This window comes from Oncorhynchus clarkii, chromosome 3, assembly GCF_045791955.1.
Source record: "Oncorhynchus clarkii lewisi isolate Uvic-CL-2024 chromosome 3, UVic_Ocla_1.0, whole genome shotgun sequence".
NCBI lineage: Eukaryota > Metazoa > Chordata > Actinopteri > Salmoniformes > Salmonidae > Oncorhynchus > Oncorhynchus clarkii.
In genome coordinates, this window is record NC_092149.1 from 81,370,149 (window position 1) to 81,391,287 (window position 21,139).

General features: G+C 43.0%; 1 protein-coding gene across 11 annotated transcripts in view; it reads right to left on the reverse strand.

Moving 5' to 3' along the window:
• The window catches only part of LOC139405501 (tensin-1-like), a 253,258-nt gene that overhangs the window by 81,484 nt on the left and 150,635 nt on the right, over window positions 1–21,139 (reverse strand). For 5 of the 11 annotated variants that reach the window (XM_071147880.1, XM_071147878.1, XM_071147877.1 and 2 more), the window contains 3 exons: window positions 14,560–14,601; window positions 13,941–13,982; window positions 2,656–2,705 (listed from right to left, as the gene is read on the reverse strand). In XM_071147880.1, coding sequence (XP_071003981.1) covers window positions 2,656–2,705; window positions 13,941–13,982; window positions 14,560–14,601 — 134 coding nt within the window. Of the gene's footprint in view, window positions 1–2,655; window positions 2,706–9,192; window positions 9,404–13,940; window positions 13,983–14,559; window positions 14,602–21,139 lie in introns of those variants that run through there. The other 6 variants (XM_071147881.1, XM_071147876.1, XM_071147879.1 and 3 more) reach the window with 2 other exon arrangements.

Below are 21,139 nucleotides of genomic sequence, written 5' to 3' on the forward strand. Positions count from 1 at the left end.
ACCACCTCATCTCTACACCACCTCTTCTCTACACCACCTCATCTCTACACCACCTCTTCTCTACACCACCTCATCTCCACGCTATGCCACCTCATCTCTACACCACATCATCTCTACACTACCTAGTGGTTAGAGCGTTGAAAGGTTGCTAGATCGAATCCCCGAGCTGACAAGGAAAAAAATCTGTCGTTCTGAACAAGCCGTCATTGTAAATAAGACTTTTTCTTAACGGACTTGCCTAGCTAAATAAAGGTTAAATAAATCTATACACAAGTAAAGCACAAATTGACAGCTTATGTAATGCCAGGAAGAATATGACACAGAAAAGAGTAGCCTATCTGGATGTCTGAACGGCTATTTCAGGTTTAACTACAGGGCTTGCTGGTTAGCTAGAGGTTGTTCTCTTGACACAAATGGACAATTTCAACTGCTGCTTGCCGCTTGCCTCTCACAATGGGAATGCATTGTATTCGGAGCTGTGTAAAAAAAAACATCTTTAAAAAGCTAACAAATGGTCTCAAATGTCTCCCAAAAGTGCCCAGCTATATTACGTTACTGCTTCCCCCAATGAAGTGAATGGTTTTTTTTGGCACGAAAAAAGAGTAATGTACTCTAAATAAAATAAATAAGCTCTGCACATCTATAGCTGTACAAATAGGGTCTAATAAAGTAGACACAAGCGTCCTTGGTGGGGTTAATGTGAAGAACCTATAGGTCTTGTCAGTAAAACATGGACCAAGGCCTGCTATCCCATTGTGCGTAGGAGCGATTGAAGGACGAGGATGGAGTGAGCCATAAAACGAACTGCACAGAGAGATCCATAGGGAGTGAGTCTACTTTCATATTTTCATTGCTACCCCTTTTCAGGTTTCTTCATATTGGTGAAAGACGGGAACTTAAACCATTTTAAAGTCCCTGTGTGAGGACTTTTGTTTCCCTGTTGGTGTTGGCTAGGAAGGGGGAGAGGAAAGAGGAGGAGATGAGAGATGAGGAGAGGAGAGAAAACATAAGAACAGAACACAACATAACACAACAGAACACAACACAACACAAGACAACACAACATAACACAACACAACACAACAGAACACACCATAACACAACAGAACATAACACAACACAACAGAACAGAACACAACACAACAGAACATAACACAACACAACACAACAGAACACACCATAACACAACAGAACACACCATAACACAACAGAACACACCATAACACAACAGAACAGAACACAACACAACAGAACATAACACAACACAACACAACAGAACACACCATAACACAACAGAACATAACACAACACAACAGAACAGAACACAACACAACAGAACATAACACAACACAACACAACAGAACACACCATAACACAACAGAACACACCATAACACAACAGAACACACCATAACACAACAGAACACACCATAACACAACAGAACACAACAGAAAACAACAGAACACACCATAACACAACAGAACACAACAGAACATAACACAACACAACAGAACATAACAGAACACAACAGAAAACAACAGAACACACCATAACACAACAGAACACACCATAACACAACAGAACATAACACAACACAACACAACATAACACAACACAACAGAACACAAAACAACAGAAAACAACACAACAGAAAACGCCATAACACAACAGAAAACAACACAACACAACCCAACAGAAGATGAAGTGTTGATGAAGACTTGATGAATCAATGAGGATGTAAAAGCTATGGTGAACCATAGTAAAACAACCCTGCTGTACACCCTGCTGTACACCCTGTGATACACCCTGCTATACACCCTGCTATACACCCTGTGATACACCCTGCTATACACCCTGTGATACACCCTGCTATACACCCTGCTATACACCCTGTGATACACCCTGCTGTACACCCTGCTATACACCCTGTGATACACCCTGCTGTACACTCTGCTATAAACCCTGTGATACACCCTGCTATACACCCTGCTATACACCCTGCTATACACCATGCTGTGCACCCTGCTATACACCCTGCTGTACACCCTGCTGTACACCCTGCTATACACCCTGCTATTCACCATGCTGTACACCCTGCTGTACGCCCTGCTGTACACCCTGCTGTACACCCTGGTATACACCATGTGATACACCCTGCTATACACCCTGCTGTACACCCTGTGATACACCCTGCTATACACCCTGTGATACACCCTGCTATACACCCTGCTATACACCCTGTGATACACCCTGCTATACACCCTGCTATACACCCTGCTATACACCCTGCTGTACACCCTGCTATACACCCTGCTGTACACCCTGCTGTAACACCCTGCTATACACCCTGCTATACACCATGCTGTACACCCTGCTATACACCCTGCTGTACACCCTGCTATACACCATGCTGTACGCCCTGCTGTACACCCTGCTATACACCATGCTGTACGCCCTGCTGTACACCCTGCTATACACCATGCTGTACGCCCTGCTATACGCCCTGCTGTACGCCCTGCTGTATACCCTGCTGTACACCCTGCTATACACCCTGCTGTACACCCTGCTATACACCCTGCTGTACGCCCTGCTGTACACCCTGCTATACACCCTGCCATACACCCTGCTGTACACCATGCTATAAAAATAGTTTACCTTGATGGTATGCGTGGAGACTCCATACTCTTGGAGGACTTTGTGGAGCCCTGAAACATAAGCAGACAAGGAAGACATGAGTCATTATAGCAAACATTCTCAATAGCGAGACTGCGTAGGTAGATGTCAAACCCCCACATGCAGTTATGCTGGTTTGACAGTGAGAAAGCCAAAGCACCCCAAATGCCCTTTAACTCATAAATCACCGAAAGTTTTTCTTTCTCACACATTGTCTTGGTGTGAGAGTATGTTTTTGGGGCATACCCATGGTCGGTTATCATAATCAGCACACAGAACACACATTCAGTATCCACCCATAAACACTACCAACACACATTCAGGATCCACCAATAAACACTACCAACACACATTCAGGATCTACCCATTAACACTACCAACACACATTCAGTATCCTCCCATAAACACTACCAACACACATTCAGTATCCACCCATAAACACTACCAACACACATTCAGGATCCACCCATAAACACTACCAACACACATTCAGGATCCACCCATAAACACTACCAACACACATTCAGTATCCACCCATAAACACTACCAACACACATTCAGTATCCACCCATAAACACTACCAACACACATTCAGAATCCACCCATAAACACTACCAACACACATTCAGGATCCACCCATAAACATTACCAACACACATTCAGTATCCACCCATAAACACTACCAACACACATTCAGGATCCACCCATAAACATTACCAACACACATTCAGTATCCACCCATAAACATTACCAACACACATTCAGTATCCACCCATAAACACTGCCAACACACATTCAGTATCCACCCATAAACACTACCAACACACATTCAGTATCCACCCATAAACACTACCAACACACATTCAGTATCCACCCAGAACAGTCCTTTGGTACGAGTTCTTCGGAGTGTACAGTGGGTAACATATTGTAGCTTACAATTTTAATTATGTCTCTTTGGCTTCCCTGGTCAAAGAGAGGTCAACGAGGCCTATACACTTCTCTGAGGGGATGTCACATGAGCGCAGGAGGGGAGACCTGTTGTTATCCATCATCATCATCCAATACTTCAGTCTGGAAAACCACATCAGATCTTAGACCTGTCTTTCTCTATAGCTCTACCCGTCTTCTCTCTGTTTCTCTCTGTCTCTACCCGTCTTTACTCTGTCTCTCTCTGTCTCTAGCTCTGTCTCTTGCTCTGTCTCTCTGTCTCTCTCTCTCTGTCTTTTTCTCTGTGTCTCTCTTGCTGTGTCTGTCTCTCTCTCTTGCTTTCTGTCTCTCTGTCTCTCTCTTTCTCTCTGTGTCTGTCTCTCTCTCTGTGTCTCTCTCTTTCTCTCTGTGTCTGTTTCTCTCTCTGTGTATATCTCTCTCTCTGTGTCTGTTTCTCTCTGTGTATTTCTCTCTCTGTGTATGTCTGTCTCTCTCTCTCTGTGTCTCTCTCTGTGTCTCTCTCTGTGTCTCTCTCTGTGTCTCTCTCTGTGTCTGTATCTCTCTCTCTCTGTGTCTCTCTCTCTCTTTCTCTCTGTGTCTGTCTCTCTCTCTGTGTCTCTCTCTGTCTGTCTCTCTCTTTCTCTCTGTGTCTGTTTCTCTCTCTGTGTATATCTCTCTCTCTGTGTCTGTTTCTCTCTCTGTGTCTGTTTCTCTCTCTGTGTATTTCTCTCTCTGTGTATGGCTGTCTCTCTCTCTCTGTGTCTCTCTCTCTGTTTCTCTCTCTCTCTCTCTGTGTCTGTATCTCTCTCTCTCTCTGTGTGTCTGTATCTCTCTCTCTCTCTCTCTCTCTCTGTGTCTCTCTCTGTGTCTCTCTCTCTTTGTCTCTCTCTGTCTCTCTCTCTCTCTCTCTGTATGTGTGTGTCTCTCCCTCTATGTCTTTCTCTCTCTTTCTCTCTGTGTCTGTCTCTCTCTCTGTGTCTCTCTCTGTCTGTCTCTCTCTTTCTCTCTGTGTCTGTTTCTCTCTCTGTGTATATCTCTCTCTCTGTGTCTGTTTCTCTCTCTGTGTATTTCTCTCTCTGTGTACGGCTGTCTCTCTCTCTCTGTGTCTCTCTCTGTCTCTCTCTCTCTCTCTCTCTGTGTCTGTATCTCTCTCTCTCTCTCTCTCTGTGTCTGTATCTCTCTCTCTCTTTCTCTCTCTGTGTCTCTCTCTGTGTCTCTCTCTGTGTCTCTCTCTCTTTGTCTCTCTCTGTCTCTCTCTCTCTCTGTATGTGTGTGTGTCTCTCCCTCTATGTATTTCTCTCTCTCTCTGTCTCTGTGTGTCTCTCAATTCAATTCAATTTACAGGTACCCTATTCTCATCAGAGAGGTCTCTGAAACCTTGAATAAGGGTTTCAAATAAGGGTTGGGAAATGACACTCTAATTGTCTTATATTTTTTACATTTTGTCAGGAAATTCAGCTCTGTCTTGGGTTCTGCTGTGGTGCAGTGGTTGCACAGACTTTCCTCTACAGCACATATGTCAGAGTCAAGGCCCGCGGGCCACATCCGGCCCGCAAGAAGGTTTTTTACGGCCCCTGGGATGATCTTGATTTATTATTAGAACCGGCCCGCAGCAAGCCGGCAGCCCGCAGATCTTTTACACGCACCAATACTACATTTCCCACAATGCAAAGGTGACGCACCGAGCAGTAGGCTGCTTCATTTCAATATTTATTGGCACAGCAGTCGTCAGCATCACAGTAAAATTAACTTTCAGATACCCATCAAAAATGGCAAAACGGAAGGTGGATACTGAGAACCGGGGGTTTCAAACAAGGTGGGAGTCGGAGTATATGTTCACGAAGGTAGCTGGAAAACCTGTGTGTCTTCTGTGTGGAGAAAGTGTGGCGGTACTGAAAGAGTATAATCTGAGACGACATTATGAAACGAAACACGCGGACAAAAACAAGAATATGGACATGGAACAAAGGCTACAAAAGGCAGAGGAATTAAAACGAGGCCTCAAATCTCGACAGGCTCTGTTCAAAAAAGCCAAATCACAAGGCCAGGCTGCTGTCAAGGCCAGTTTTATTTTGGCAGAAGAGATCGCTAAATCAGCCCGGCCATTTACGGAGGGGGATTTCATCAAAAACTGCATGATTAAAGTTTGTGACGAAGTTTGCCCAGAAAAAAGGCAACTCTTTTTAAATGTGAGTCTGAGCAGAAACACCATTGCCGAGAGAGTAGACCAGTTGTCCATCAATCTAAAAGAGCAGCTTGTGAAAAAGGGAAAAGATTTTATTGCATATTCCTTGGCTGTGGATGAGAGCACCGACATTTCTGACATTGCCCAGTTGTCAATTTTCATCCGCGGAGTGGACTCCAACCTAAGCGTGACAGAGGAGTTTTTGGCTTTACGTCCTATGCATGGCACAACTACGGGGCATGATTTGTATGAAGAGGTGTCAAGATGTGTAAATGAGATGGAGCTGCCTTGGGAAAAACTCGTGGGTTTGACAACCGACGGAGCACCTGCGATGTGTGGACACAGGAGCGGACTGGTGGCGAAGATACGGGAAAAGATGCAAGAGGAAAACGCGACAGGTGAGCTGACAGCTTATCATTGTATCATACACCAGGAAGCGTTGTGCGGTAAAGCCTTGAAAATGGAGCATGTAATGAGCATCATCACGCGCACAGTTAACTTTATCAGAGCCAAAGGTTTGAATCACCGCCAGTTCAAGGCATTTCTGACGGAGTTAGAAACGGAGCATGGTGATTTGCCTTATCACACAGAGGTGCGATGGCTAAGCCAGGGAAAGGTGCTTCAAAGATGTTTCGAGCTTCGTGAGGAGATTTGTCTGTTCTTGGACAGCAAAGGGAAAGACACAACACAACTCCGAGACGAAATGTTTCTGTGTGAAATGGCTTTTCTGTGTGACATTACGAGTCATCTGAATGCAATAAACTTGCAGCTGCAGGGTCGGGATCGTGTCATCTCTGATATGTACAGTACAGTGAAGGCATTTAAAACCAAACTGACTCTGTGGGAGACGCAGATGCGGAAAGAAAATTTGAGCCACTTTCCCAGCTGCCAGACCATGAAAGAGAAGCTCTCTACCAGTGCGTTCCCGAGCACACAGTTGGCTGATAAAATAGGTATGCTTGCCGCTGACTTTCGACGCCGATTTGCTGACTTTGAAGCACAAAAAAGCAGGTTGGAACTGCTCGGTAACCCATTTGCTGTTGACGTGGAAAGCTCACCACCAAACCTCCAAATGGAGTTGATTGACCTCCAATGCAATGATGCACTGAGGGCAAAATATGCGGCAGTGGGTGCTGCGGAGTTCGCCCGTTTCCTCCCCGGCACAATGCCCCAGCTGCGCATCCAGGCTGCTCAAACGTTGTCTATGTTTGGCAGCACATACCTGTGTGAACAACTGTTTTCTTTGATGAACCTGAACAAAACATCACACAGAAGTCGACTTACTGCTGAACACCTCCACTCAATTCTGAGGATTTCTTCAGCTCAGAGCCTTACCCCGAACATTGATGAACTTGTGGAAAAGATGGGACACCACCAAGTATCACCCTCAACCTCAAACAAGTGAACATTACTGTGCAATCACATATTTAGAGTTTTTACTCAGTTCAAGTTTAAAAGTTAAAATTTAATATTTGTTTTCACTGCATGTTACTTCTCCTTAAACAAAGTGTTGTTTTTGATTAATAGATTTTTGCACTTTATTTTTTTGTATTTCAATCCAATTATATTTTAAAAATATTTCAGTTGAGTGGATGATAGAAAATTGCTATTATTGTTTTTTCTTTGAAGTAAATTTAGCCCACTTTTGCTAAAATAGAAAATATAGTCTACTGATGGTGCCTTGAATACCGGTTTCTTTCATTTAATGTTCATGTTATGGGGATATTTATATAAAGGAAATTTGTCTTTTGTGTCTGTTGAAAATTAAAGATTTTCTTGTAGCTGATTTTTTTATTTGGCCCTCCGTCCATTTGACTTTGACACCCCTGCTCTACAGGGAGCCATGTTTTCCTGTGTCTACCCTTCTTAATGACAAAGCTGTGCTCACTGAGCCTGTACTCTGTCAAGGTTTTTCTAAGGTTTTGATTTGTAACCATGGTTAAAGAGTTTACCATGGTGTACTGTCAAGTTAGGGCCAGATAGCACTACATTTAGCTTTTTGCTTGTGTTTCCCAATGAGTCATGTAGTTTTGTTTTGTGTTTTGACTGTGTTGTAATTTGGTTTATTCTGATTGATTGGATGTTCTGGTCTCTCTCTCTCTCTCTCTCTCTCTCTCTCTCTCTCTCTCTCTCTCTCTCTCTCTCTCTCTCTCTCTCTCTCTCTCTCTCTCTCTCTCTCTCTCTCTCTCTCTCTCTCTGTGTCTCTCTCCCTCTGTGTGTGTCTCTCTCTCTCTATGTATGTCTCTCTCTCTATCTGTCTCTCTCTCTCCGAATGTAGCACCACAAAGTGTACCCTCAACATCTTTCAGTTGCCGAGAGAGAGAGTGTCACCGGAGCGAAGGACATGATTGAAAGGCCCTACAAGTACTTCCAGTTCAACTAAAATAGTAAGTTTGAGCCTATCAATATGTCTGCAGCACCTTGGTTACTTTGTGTTTCTGCCGAGTGGGTTTGGATTGAGAGAGCTATGGCAACAGAGAGAGTGAGAGAGAGAGATGGTGACAGAGAGAGAGATGGAGAGAGAGAGAGAAAGAGAGAGATGGAGAGAGAGAGCAAGAGAGAGAGAAATGGTCAGATTGAGGGAGAAAGACAGATAGAGAGAGGGACATAGAGAGGGAGAAAGAGAGAGAGAGAGAGAAATGGTCAGATAGAGAGAGGGACAGAGAGTGGGAGAGAGAGAGAGAGAGAGAGAGAGAGAGAGAGAGAGAGAGAGAGAGAGAGACATCAGAGGGACCCTCGTGCCATACCATGGTAGGACAGATGTCAAAACAAAACAAACAGTAACTGCCTACATCTTGATGACTAATAACTATTAGAGACATTACACTGTAAGACGAGGAAGTTGAATTGTGTTAATTAGTCCAAAACATTGCCTGCTGCCTGGGAAGCTGACTATACAGCCTATCCTTTCTGAGCAATGGCATTGTGATCACTAATAAAAGAGACAAGTTGATATGAATGTAGTGGTATTTCTCTCCTAAATAAAATATGATTGATTATAATTATTTATTCCCCATAACATATAACAAAACACTCGAGACCAAATGTGGACATTGAGCAATAAAAAGGGTGGGTAACGTGTGGGGGGTCTCCGTGGAACCCTGATCAAAACCATCTGGGAGCTGGCTTTACAAGCAGGCCTTACAAATTAACCATCAGAGAGAACGAAGGAGGGAGGGAGAGGGGGGGGGGGACTGGTAGGTCTGAAAAGGGAAAGAAAAGGTTGCACAATAAAAGGCCTTGAACAGGACATGAGGAAAAAGAGGAAACTAAGACAAAAAAACGAAGAAGAGACAAGAGAAGAGAACATGAATTGACGGCCATTCTTGTAGCCTACCTCGCTCCCTTGTCCAGGTACCCCTCCCCTCTCCCTCCTCCCTGCCCTCCCTCCCTCCCTCCATTCCTACCTTCCTAAACAGGTAGCCCGTACTCCATCGCCAGGCCCCATGGAGGGAGGACAGACGTCTTCGCAGGGACCGTTCCCGGTTCATCTCTGGAGAGGAGTGAAAGACTCTCTCTCTCGTTTTCTCGCTGTCCTGTTCCACCCTCCTTCACAAAACTCTCCTTTTCTCTTCCAGTGGAGGAAGAAGACAAAATGCCTAGCCTCCAACTCCATCAGACTCCACAGAGTACTTGCTCTCTTTCACTCCGAGTTTGTTCCCTCCCTCCCTCCCTCCCTCCCTCCCTCCCTCCCTCCCTCCCTCTCTACTCTCTTTCTCTCTCCAAAACTCTTCCCTCCTTCCATCTGTATCTCGTCATCTTTCCCCTCTCGGTCTCCTCCTCTCCTCTCCTCTCCTCTCCTCTCCTCTCCTCTCCTCTCCTCTCCTCTCCTCTCCTCTCTCCTCCTCTCCTCTCCTCTCCTCTCCTCTCCTCTCCTCTCCTCTCTGTTTGTAAATCATGCAGGGTTCTCTTACTTGTGTGGCACGACAAAAGTATAGTTCATGATGAGGCTACTTGAGGGTAAACTGACTACAATCCAGACTGTCACAGTCCCAACTGAATGAGGTCAGAAACAACAGCAACACCTTTGGCTTGCCATGGAATTCACAGATGACCCTATCCTGGCCTAATCTCCTATGATGTGATACTTCAATTATTGTTCAGCATTTGTCATTGAGCTTATGGTCTAGTCAAGGTAAAGGGCAAAAACAAACACTAATGGAGAACAGAGAAGTGGGTCTTGTTCGTGTAGTCATATGATAAGGGACTGTGTCGCTGAGAGACTGAGGGGCCCAGTAACAGTGGTGGGGCTGAAAGACTTCAGTGTAACCGCAGAGCTAATGCCAATGACCGGCCCTAGGCGCGACATGCCCCATGATGCTTTGGTTCTGGGCAGCCACTTCCTTGTTAATCTGTACAGACTTCAATTATGCCCTCAGCTGTCAAAGCACACACACAAACCCAAATACAGAGACGCACACACACTCCACCTAACTTCCACCGCAACCACCCCCACCCCACCACACTCCACCAAACATCCCCCCATCACCCCACCAAACATCCCCCCCACCACCCCACACTCCACCAAACATCCCCCACCACCTGACACTCCACCAAACATCCCCCCCACCATCCCACCCCACACTCCACCAAACATCCCCCCAACCACCCTCACCACCCCACACGCCATCTAACATCCCCCCCACCACCCCCACCAACCCACACTCCACCAAACATCCCCCCCACCACCCCACACTCACCCCACCACCCCACACTCCACCAAACATTCCACCCACCACCCACACTCCACCTAACATCCCGCCAACAACCCCCACCCCACACTCCACCTAACATCCACCCCACCCCATCACTCCACCTACCATCCCCCCAACCACCCCCACCACCCCACACTCCACCTAACATCCCCCCAACCACCCCCACCCCATCACTCCACCTAACATCCACCCACCACCCCACACTCCACCAAACATCCCCAACCACCCCCACCACCCGCACTCCACCTAACATCCACCACACCACCCCCACCACCCCACACTCCACCAACCACCCCCACCACCCCACACTCCACCACCCCACACTCCACCAACCACCCCCACCACCCCCACTCCACCTAACATCCACCCCACCACCCCCACCACCCCACACTCCACCAAACATCCCCCCAACCACCCCCACCACCCCACACTCCACCTAACATCTACCCCACCACCCCACACTCCACCAAACATCCCCCCAACCACCCCCACCACCCCACACTCCATCTAACATCCCCCCACCACCCCACACTCCACCTAACAATCACCCCACCACCCCACACTCCACCTAACAATCACCCCACCACCCCACACTACACCAAACATCCCCCCAACCACCCCCACCACCCCACACTCCAACTAACATCCCCCCACCACCCACACTCCACCAAACATCCCTCCAGCAAACGGAGCCCTGAAGATTGACCCCCTCCTCCTCAGCCCTCATCAGACAGACAGACATATCCTCAGTCTATTTATTTGAGGGATGTAAAACAGGATGTCAATAGATCAGGGGGATTTGGCCCACAGTGAGTCTACATTAAATTAAACACGGGATGCCAGCGGTTTAAGCCCCCGACTTCAATGATTGAATCATAGCTATCTGATTACATCTAAGCTGTAGCGGAGTCTAAATGCATATTTTTGGTCCAAATGGGATTCCAAGTTGTAGTCAGACTAGACGTAGCTGTCGTTTATCATTTTGTTAGTCTGATTCAGACAGTTATACAGTGGTGTGTGTGTGTGTGTGTGTGTGTGTGTGTGTGTGTGTGTGTGTGTGTGTGTGTGTGTGTGTGTGTGTGTGTGTGTGTGTGTGTGTGTGTGTGTGTGTGTGTGGTCTTTGTTTGGCATCAGCTGATAGGGGTTGAGGGCCAGCTGTCATTTTGTTTGGAATAGGAGAAATGTGTTTATACAGTAGACAGAAGATAAACTCACTCTTTTACCTGTGGAATTGTGAAATGTAACTACAGTGTGGACTTACACACATAGAAGTACACACTAACAATATACTGGCTATACAGTACACACAATATACTAGATATACATATAGCACACACACGATATACTAGCTATACACACAGTACACACAATATACTAGCTATACATATAACACACACAATATACTAGCTATACACACAGTACACACAATATACTAGCTATACACTACACACAATATATTAGATTAGATATATATATAGTACACACAATATACTAGTTATACATACAGTACACACAATATACTAGCTATACACTACACACAATATATTAGATATACATATAGTACACACAATATACTAGTTATATCGACTGTACACACAATATACTAAATATACATACAGTACACACAATATACTAGCTATACATATAACACACACAATTTACTAGCTATACACACAGTACACACAATATACTAGCTATACATACAGTACACACACAATATACTAGCTATACACTACACACAATATATGAGATATATATATAGTACACACAATATACTAGTTATACATACAGTACACACAATATACTATATATACACACAGTACACACACAATACAATAGCTATACATACAGTACACACAATATACTAGCTATACACTACACACAATATATTAGATATACATATAGTACACACAATATACTAGTTATATCGACTGTACACACAATATACTAAATATACATACAGTACACACAATACACTAGCTATACATACAGTACACACACAATATACTAGCTATACACTACACACAATATATTAGATATACATACAGTACACACAATATACTAGTTATACATACAGTACACTTAAGCATTTCCACATTTCTGCATGCAGGCTTCCAATGGAACGTACAGATAAAAAAGCCAGCACACACAGACACACACAGAGCCACACACAGACACCTACAGAGCCACACACAGACACCTACAGAGCCACACACAGACACCTACAGAGCCACACACAGACACACACAGACACACACATAGACACACACAGACACACACAATCTGTAACACAATCTGTAACGTGATACTTCCTTTCTCAGACTAAATAAGACCCAGTCCAAACCTTACAGGGTATGTAAAAGGAAGTCTATGCTGTATGCTGGGATAGGTAACTCACATGGCTGGCTCTGAACTGGATAGGGGATACACACCATTAAACAAGCACACAAATTCAAACATAACAACCCGAAAAATACGTGGACAAAATTAACTGGAAGTAGCAACTGATACAGACCATATAATGGAGACATGATATACAAACCCTGGTTGTGTATTTCATTACTGTGTGTGTGTGTGTGTGTGTGTGTGTGTGTGTGTGTGTGTGTGTGTGTGTGTGTGTGTGTGTGTGTGTGTGTGTGTGTGTGTGTGTGTGTGTGTGTGACTGTGTGTGTGTGTGTGTGTGTGTGTGTGTGTGTATTTGCGTCTGTGCTTTTGTGGATGAACACAGTAGATTAGTGTGTATTTACAGTATACTATGCATACAGACTTTGTTTGTACCTGAGCAACATGGTTAAGAGCTGGCAGGCTTGGTATCACAATGAGAATAACACACTGACAACAACATAATGACAACAACACAATGACAAAAACACAATGACAACAACATAATGACAATAACACAATGACAATAACACAATGACAACAACACAATGACAACAACATAATGACAACAACACAATGACAATAACACAATGACAACAACACAATGACAACAACACAATGACAACAACACAATGACATTAACACAATGACATTAACACAATGACAACAGCACAATGTCTTTAAAACAATGACATCAACACAATGATAATAACATAATGGCACTAACATAATGACAACAACACAATGACAATAACAATAACACAATGACAATAACACGATGACAACAACACAATGACAATAACACAATGACAATAACACAATGACAATAACACAATGACATTAACACAATGACAATAACATGATGACAATAACACGATGAGAACAACACGATGACAACAACACGATGACAATAAAACGATGACAACAACACAATGACAATAACACAATAACACAATGGGGCAATAGCATCCCCAATCCCTCTTTTAATGGTGTGAGGTGTTTTAGCTAGAAACAATAACACACACCCACATAGACAATAAGATAGAGCTCAGACTCACCAAGGTCTCTGCATGCTTCAGGGGGATGTCGTTACCAGGTGCCTAGAAGGGTGAAGAGAGAGAGAGAGAGAGAGAGAGAGAGAGAGAGAGAGAGAGAGAGATATGAAGTGAGAGAGGGAGGGAGAGGAAGAGATATGAAGTGAGAGAGGGACAGAGGGAGATGAAGAGAGAGGGAGGGAGAGGGAGGGAGGGAGAGAGAGAGGAGGAGAGAGGGAGGGAGAGGAAGAGAGAGGGAGTGAGAGAGGGAGGGAGAGGAAGAGAGGGGAAGAGAGACAATGACAATAACACGATGACAATAACACGATGACAATAACACGATGACAATAACACAATGTCTTTAACACAATGACAATAACACAATGACAATAACGCAATGACAACAACACAATGACAATAACACAATGACAACAACACAATGACAACAACACAATGACAACAACACAATGACAACAACACAATGACAATAAAACGATGACAATAACACAATGACAATAACACAATCACAATAACACAATGGGGCAATAGCATCCCCAATCCCTCTTTTAATGGTGTGAGGTGTTTTAGCTATAAACAATAACACACACACACACATAGACAATAAGATAGAGCTCAGACTCACCAAGGTCTCAACATGCTTCAGGGGGATGTCGTTACCAGGTGCCTAGAAGGGTGAAGAGAGAGAGATAGAGAGAGAGAGAGAGAGAGAGAGAGAGAGAGAGAGAGAGAGAGAGAGAGAGAGGGAGAGGGAGAGAGGAAGAGAGAGGGGGAGAGAGGGAGAGGAAGAGATATGAAGTGAGAGAGGGAGGGAGAGAGAGAGAGGGGGACAGAGGGAGATGAAGAGAGAGAGAGGAAGAGAGAGGGAGGGAGAGAGAGGGGAGGAGAGAGGGAGGGAGAGGGAGGGAGAGAGAGAGGAGGAGAGAGGAAGAGAGAGGGAGGGAGAGGAAGAGAGAGGAAGAGAGAGGGAGGGAGAGGAAGAGAGAGGGAGAGAGAAGAGAAAAGTTGAGACTACTGTAAATACATTACACAACCTGTAATGTGGAAGCTTGGTTGTGATTATACCTAGGGCTGTTGCGGTAATCATATTACCGCCACACCGGCGGTCACGTGTCATGAAGGCAGTCAAATTCCACGTGACCGTGTTTAGTCACGGTAATTAGGCTCTCCAAGCTCTGATGCTGCTGATGGTCATTAGTACCCTAACAAACTTGCTAACTGCCTGGTTCTCATCACTCTATTGTCCCTCTAATCACTCTGACACCAATCCACATGTATTAGAAAATCTAATCAAACACTTCATGAGAGTCCATGAGCTCATGTTGCTCAACATTTCAATAGGCTATGCAATTGCGGGAGAAAACAGAGTGATGGCCTCTACTAAAAAGAGGAGGATCCCATCAGCTTTCTATAGGCTAGGCCTACAATATTTATTTCTCAACTTTCCTAATATTAAGCACATTGCTTATATTTACAAGAGGAGTATAGCCTACCTGGTTGTCATGAAAATGAACCACAGGGAAAAGCTTCCTCCATTCGCCGTTTAAGTTAATAGAAGACACATATTTTTTTCCCACTGACCCTGTTTCGATACAGGTGCATGATAATGGTCCATTCTAAATTTAAACAAATGTCACACATATATTATTTAGTAAATGTATAGACAAGATTAAATCAAGAATAGTCTGATGGGTGACAGTATTAGTCTATCACTTGTGAATGATGTATTATCACCTGTGAATTATATATTATCACTTGTGAATGATGTATTATCACCTGTGAATGATGTATTATCACTTGTGAATGATGTGTTATCACTTGTGAATGATGTATTATCACTTGTGAATGATGCCCAGCATAAGAAACAATGCCTTTTTTTGCTACTTTTTCGAATCACAGTCACACACCTCAAGAAGCCTAGCCCATAGGCCTACATGTTTTGATAAGGTTAGTATCACACCTCAAGTAGCCTAGCCCATAGGCCTATATGTTTTGATAAGGTTAGTAATCACACCTCAAGTAGCCTAGCCCATAGTCCTATATGTTTTAATAAGGTTAGTATCATACCTCAAGTAGCCTAGCCCATAGCCCTATATGTTTTGATAAGGTTAGTATCACACCTAAAGTAGCCTAGCCCATAGTCCTATATGTTTTAATAAGGTTAGTATCACACCTCAAGTAGCCTAGCCCATAGCCCTATATGTTTTGATAAGGTTAGTAATCACACCTCAAGTAGCCTAGCCCATAGTCCTATATGTTTTAATAAGGTTAGTATCACACCTCATGTGGCCTAGCCCATAGGCCTATATGTTTTGATAAGGTTTGCATCACAACTTAAGTGGTGAATTTAACTTCTTAAAATTAAGCAAATGTATCCGCTTTACAATGGCTGTAGAGCCTAACTGGTATATACAGTGCCTTGCGAAAGTATTCGGCCCCCTTGAACTTTGCGACCTTTTGCCACATTTCAGGCTTCAAACATAAAGATATAAAACTGTATTTTTTTGTGAAGAATCAACAACAAGTGGGACACAATCATGAAGTGGAACGACATTTATTGGATATTTCAAACTTTTTTAACAAATCAAAAACTGAAAAATTGGGCGTGCAAAATTATTCAGCCCCCTTAAGTTAATACTTTGTAGCGCCACCTTTTGCTGCGATTACAGCTGTAAGTCGCTTGGGGTATGTCTCTATCAGTTTTGCACATCGAGAGACTGACATTTTTTCCCATTCCTCCTTGCAAAACAGCTCGAGCTCAGTGAGGTTGGATGGAGAGCATTTGTGAACAGCAGTTTTCAGTTCTTTCCACAGATTCTCGATTGGATTCAGGTCTGGACTTTGACTTGGCCATTCTAACACCTGGATATGTTTATTTTTGAACCATTCCATTGTAGATTTTGCTTTATGTTTTGGATCATTGTCTTGTTGGAAGACAAATCTCCGTCCCAGTCTCAGGTCTTTTGCAGACTCCATCAGGTTTTCTTCCAGAATGGTCCTGTATTTGGCTCCATCCATCTTCCCATCAATTTTAACCATCTTCCCTGTCCCTGCTGAAGAAAAGCAGGCCCAAACCATGATGCTGCCACCACCATGTTTGACAGTGGGGATGGTGTGTTCAGCTGTGTTGCTTTTACGGCAAACATAACGTTTTGCATTGTTGCCAAAAAGTTCAATTTTGGTTTCATCTGACCAGAGCACCTTCTTCCACATGTTTGGTGTGTCTCCCAGGTGGCTTGTGGTAAACTTTAAACGACACTTTTTATGGATATCTTTAAGAAATGGCTTTTTTTTTGCCACTCTTACATAAAGGCCAGATTTGTGCAATATACGACTGATTGTTGTCCTATGGACAGAGTCTCCCACCTCAGCTGTAGATATCTGCAGTTCATCCAGAGTGATCATGGGCCTCTTGGCTGCATCTCTGATCAGTCTTCTCCTTGTATGAGCTGAAAGTTTAGCGGGACGGCCAGGTCTTGGTAGATTTGCAGTGGTCTGATACTCCTTCCATTTCAATATTATCGCTTGCACAGTGCTCCTTGGGATGTTTAAAGCTTGGGAAATCTTTTTGTATCCAAATCCGGCTTTAAATTTCTTCACAACAGTATCTCGGACCTGCCTGGTGTGTTCCTTGTTCTTCATGATGCTCTCTGCGCTTTTGACGGACCTCTGAGACTATCACAGTGCAGGTGCATTTATACGGAGACTTGATTACACACAGGTGGATTGTATTTATCATCATTAGTCATTTAGGTCAACATTGGATCATTCAGAGATCCTCACTGAACTTCTGGAGAGAGTTTGCTGCACTGAAAGTAAAGGGGCTGAATAATTTTGCACGCCCAATTTTTCAGTTTTTGATTTGTTAAAAAAGTTTGAAATATCCAATAAATGTCGTTCCACTTCATGATCGTGTCCCACTTGTTGTTGATTCTTCACAAAAAAATACAGTTTTATATCTTTATGTTTGAAGCCTGGAATGTGGCAAAAGGTCGCAAAGTTCAAGGGGGCCGAATACTTTCGCAAGGCACTGTATATACAGTATATAAGAAGCACGTGAGTTTCAAGTTTGGGGAAGATCATTTTCACCATAAAAATGTACCTTTATAATAAAAGCATCAGATGCATAATTGCATTTGCGGTCACTTTATAATGGTGTTTTCTGCTAATGGAACATTTGTGCTTATAGCCTATTATCATGTGCACATTGCTGCGCTTATAATGTGAAGAAATAGCCTAATAGTTTATCAACATTTTAAGCTAAACGTTCTGATCAGTTGCATCAGCCACATTGCGTAAAAAACATTTTTTGATGATAGTGGTTGTATTAATTTGGGATCTATCGCATCCCACAACGGTCCCAGACTATGTTTGGGATCTATCGCATCCCACAACGGTCCCAGACTATGTTTGGGATCTATCGCATCCCACAACGGTCCCAGACTATGTTTGGGATCTATCGCATCCCACAACGGTCCCAGACTATGTTTGGGATCTATCGCATCCCACAACGGTCCCAGACTATGTTTGGGATCTATCGCATCCCACAACGGTCCCAGACTATGTTTGGAATATTTATTTCACAGAACATAATAGGTCGACGTTTGGTACAATGGGGGATAGTAGATTGACACGGGCTTTGTCTGTTTGGTAGAACTACTCATCTTGCTGGCTGACAAAAAGTAAATGCGGACAGTAGAGGTCGACCGATTAATCAGGATTGGCCGATCAATTAGGGCCGATTTCAAGTTTTCATAAAAATTGGAAATCTGTATTTTTGGACACCGATTTTGCCGATTTTATTATTATTATTATTAGTTATTTTTTTACAACTTTATTTAATCTTTATTTAACTAGGCAAGTCAGTTAAGTCACATTCTTATTTTCAATGACGGCCTAGGAACGGTGGGTTAACTGCCTCGTTCAGGGGCAGAACGACAGATTTTCACCTTATCAGCTCGGGGGATCCAATCTTGCAACCTTACAGTTAACTAGTCCAACGCAATAATGACCTGCCTCTCTCTCGTTGCACTCCACACGGAGCCTGTTACGTGAATGCGGTAAGCCTAGGTAAGTTGCTAGCTAGTTAAACTTATCTTATAAAAAACAATCAATCATAATCACTAGTTAACTACACATGGTTGATGATATTACTAGATATTATCTAGCGTGTCCTGCGTTGTATATAATCTGACTGAGCGGTGGTAGGCAGGAGCAGGCTGTAAGCATTCATTCAAACAGCACTTTCGTGCGTTTGCCAGCAGCTCTTCGTTGTGCGTCAAGCATTGCGCTATTTATGACTTCAAGCCTATCAACTCCCGAGATGAGGCTGGTGTAACCGAAGTGAAGTGGCTAGCTAGTTAGTGCGCGCTAACAGCGTTTCAAACGTCACTCGCTCTGAGCCTGTGGTTGTTTCCCTTACTCTGCATGGGTAACGCTGCTTCGAGGGTGGCTGTTGTCGTTGTGTTCCTGGTTCGAGTCCAGGTAGGAGCGAGGAGAGGGACGGAAGCTATACTGTTACACTGGTAATACTAAAGTGCCTATAAGAACATCCAATAGTCAAAGGTTAATGAAATACAAATGGTATAGAGGGAAATAGTCCTATAATTCCTATAATAACTACAACCTAAAACTTCTTAACTGGGAATATTGAAGACTCATGTTAAAAGGAACCACCAGCTTTCATATGTTCTCATGTTCTGAGCAAGGAACTGAAACGTTAGCTTTCTTACATGGCACATATTTTACATGGAACATATTGCACTTCTACTTTCTTCTCCAACACTTTGTTATTGCATTATTTAAACCAAATTGAACATGTTTTATTATTTATTTGAGGCTAAATTGATTTTATTGATGTAATATATTAAGTTAAAATAAATGTTCATTCAGTATTGTTGTAATTGTCATCATTACAAATAAATAAAATAAAAAGAAATTGGCCGATTGATCGGTATCGCCTTTTTTGGGCCTCCAATAATCGGTATCGGTATCGGCATTGAAAAATCATAATCGGTCGACCTCTAGTGGACAGTTCTTCCAATATCTTCAATATGCACCTCGGAATTGGATGCGGATGTCTGTCTTCACTTGTAGCCTGTGAGAAATACCTGATCACGTGATGAAGCACGCAGCACTCAGGGAGAAGCGCACAATGGCCACTGGATGCAAAAGGCATGGATTTTTTTTGGGGGGTGCATTACGGCCACACAAAGGGGATGCCGGTGTTAAATCCAAGGCTTTATCAAGTGCTTGTCAAGTTGTGAATGAGTGACTGATGTATTGTGTACAGCCTGAGCAACAACAAAAAAAGCAGAGCTCATGCCTTTCAAGCAACTTTTTTCAGATCATCATTAGTCGCATCATGCAGCCTTACAATGTATTAAAAATCAAAACATATAGCCCAACGTTTGAAGAACTAATAAAGTTTCATTAATAACTCTAAATTAAGCATACAGTATAGGAGTACCTATTTCTTTGTTAACTGCTCAACACAGAATAACAGCATGTTGTTCAAATTGTTTGGAGAAAATATAATTTCTATTTTAGTCAGCTTTGTTCAATTGTATTCTTCATAATATAAAATAATGCCACGGAATTCTAAGCAAATCTTGTCTGCTAAATGAACTAGTGTAGCCCATAGCCATATGGCCTAGCCAGATCAGGACCTAACATAAGGACAACTCAGAGTATGCTATTCTGTTCTTCTGAAACAGACTACATTTTCTTCGTATCATGTTTCTTTAGACCTGTCTAAAATAAATAATGGATTTATTGTGAAGGTGTAGTCTATATTACATGGATTTATTGTGAAGGTGTAGGCTATATTACATGGATTTATTGTGAAGGTGTAGTCTATATTACATGGATTTATTGTGAAGGTGTAGTATATATTACATGGATTTATTGTGAAGGTGTAGTCTATATTACATGGATTTATTGTGAAGGTGTAGTCTATATTACATGGATTTATTGTGAAGGTGTAGTCTATATTACATGGATTTATTGTGAAGGTGTAGTCTATATTACATAGATTTATTGTGAAGGTGTAGTCTATATTACATGGATTTATGGTGAAGGTGTAGTCTATATTACATGGATTTATGGTGAAGGTGTAGTCTATATTACATGGATTTATTGTGAAGGTGTAGTCTATATTACATGGATTTATTGTGAAGGTGTAGTCTATATTACATGGATTTATT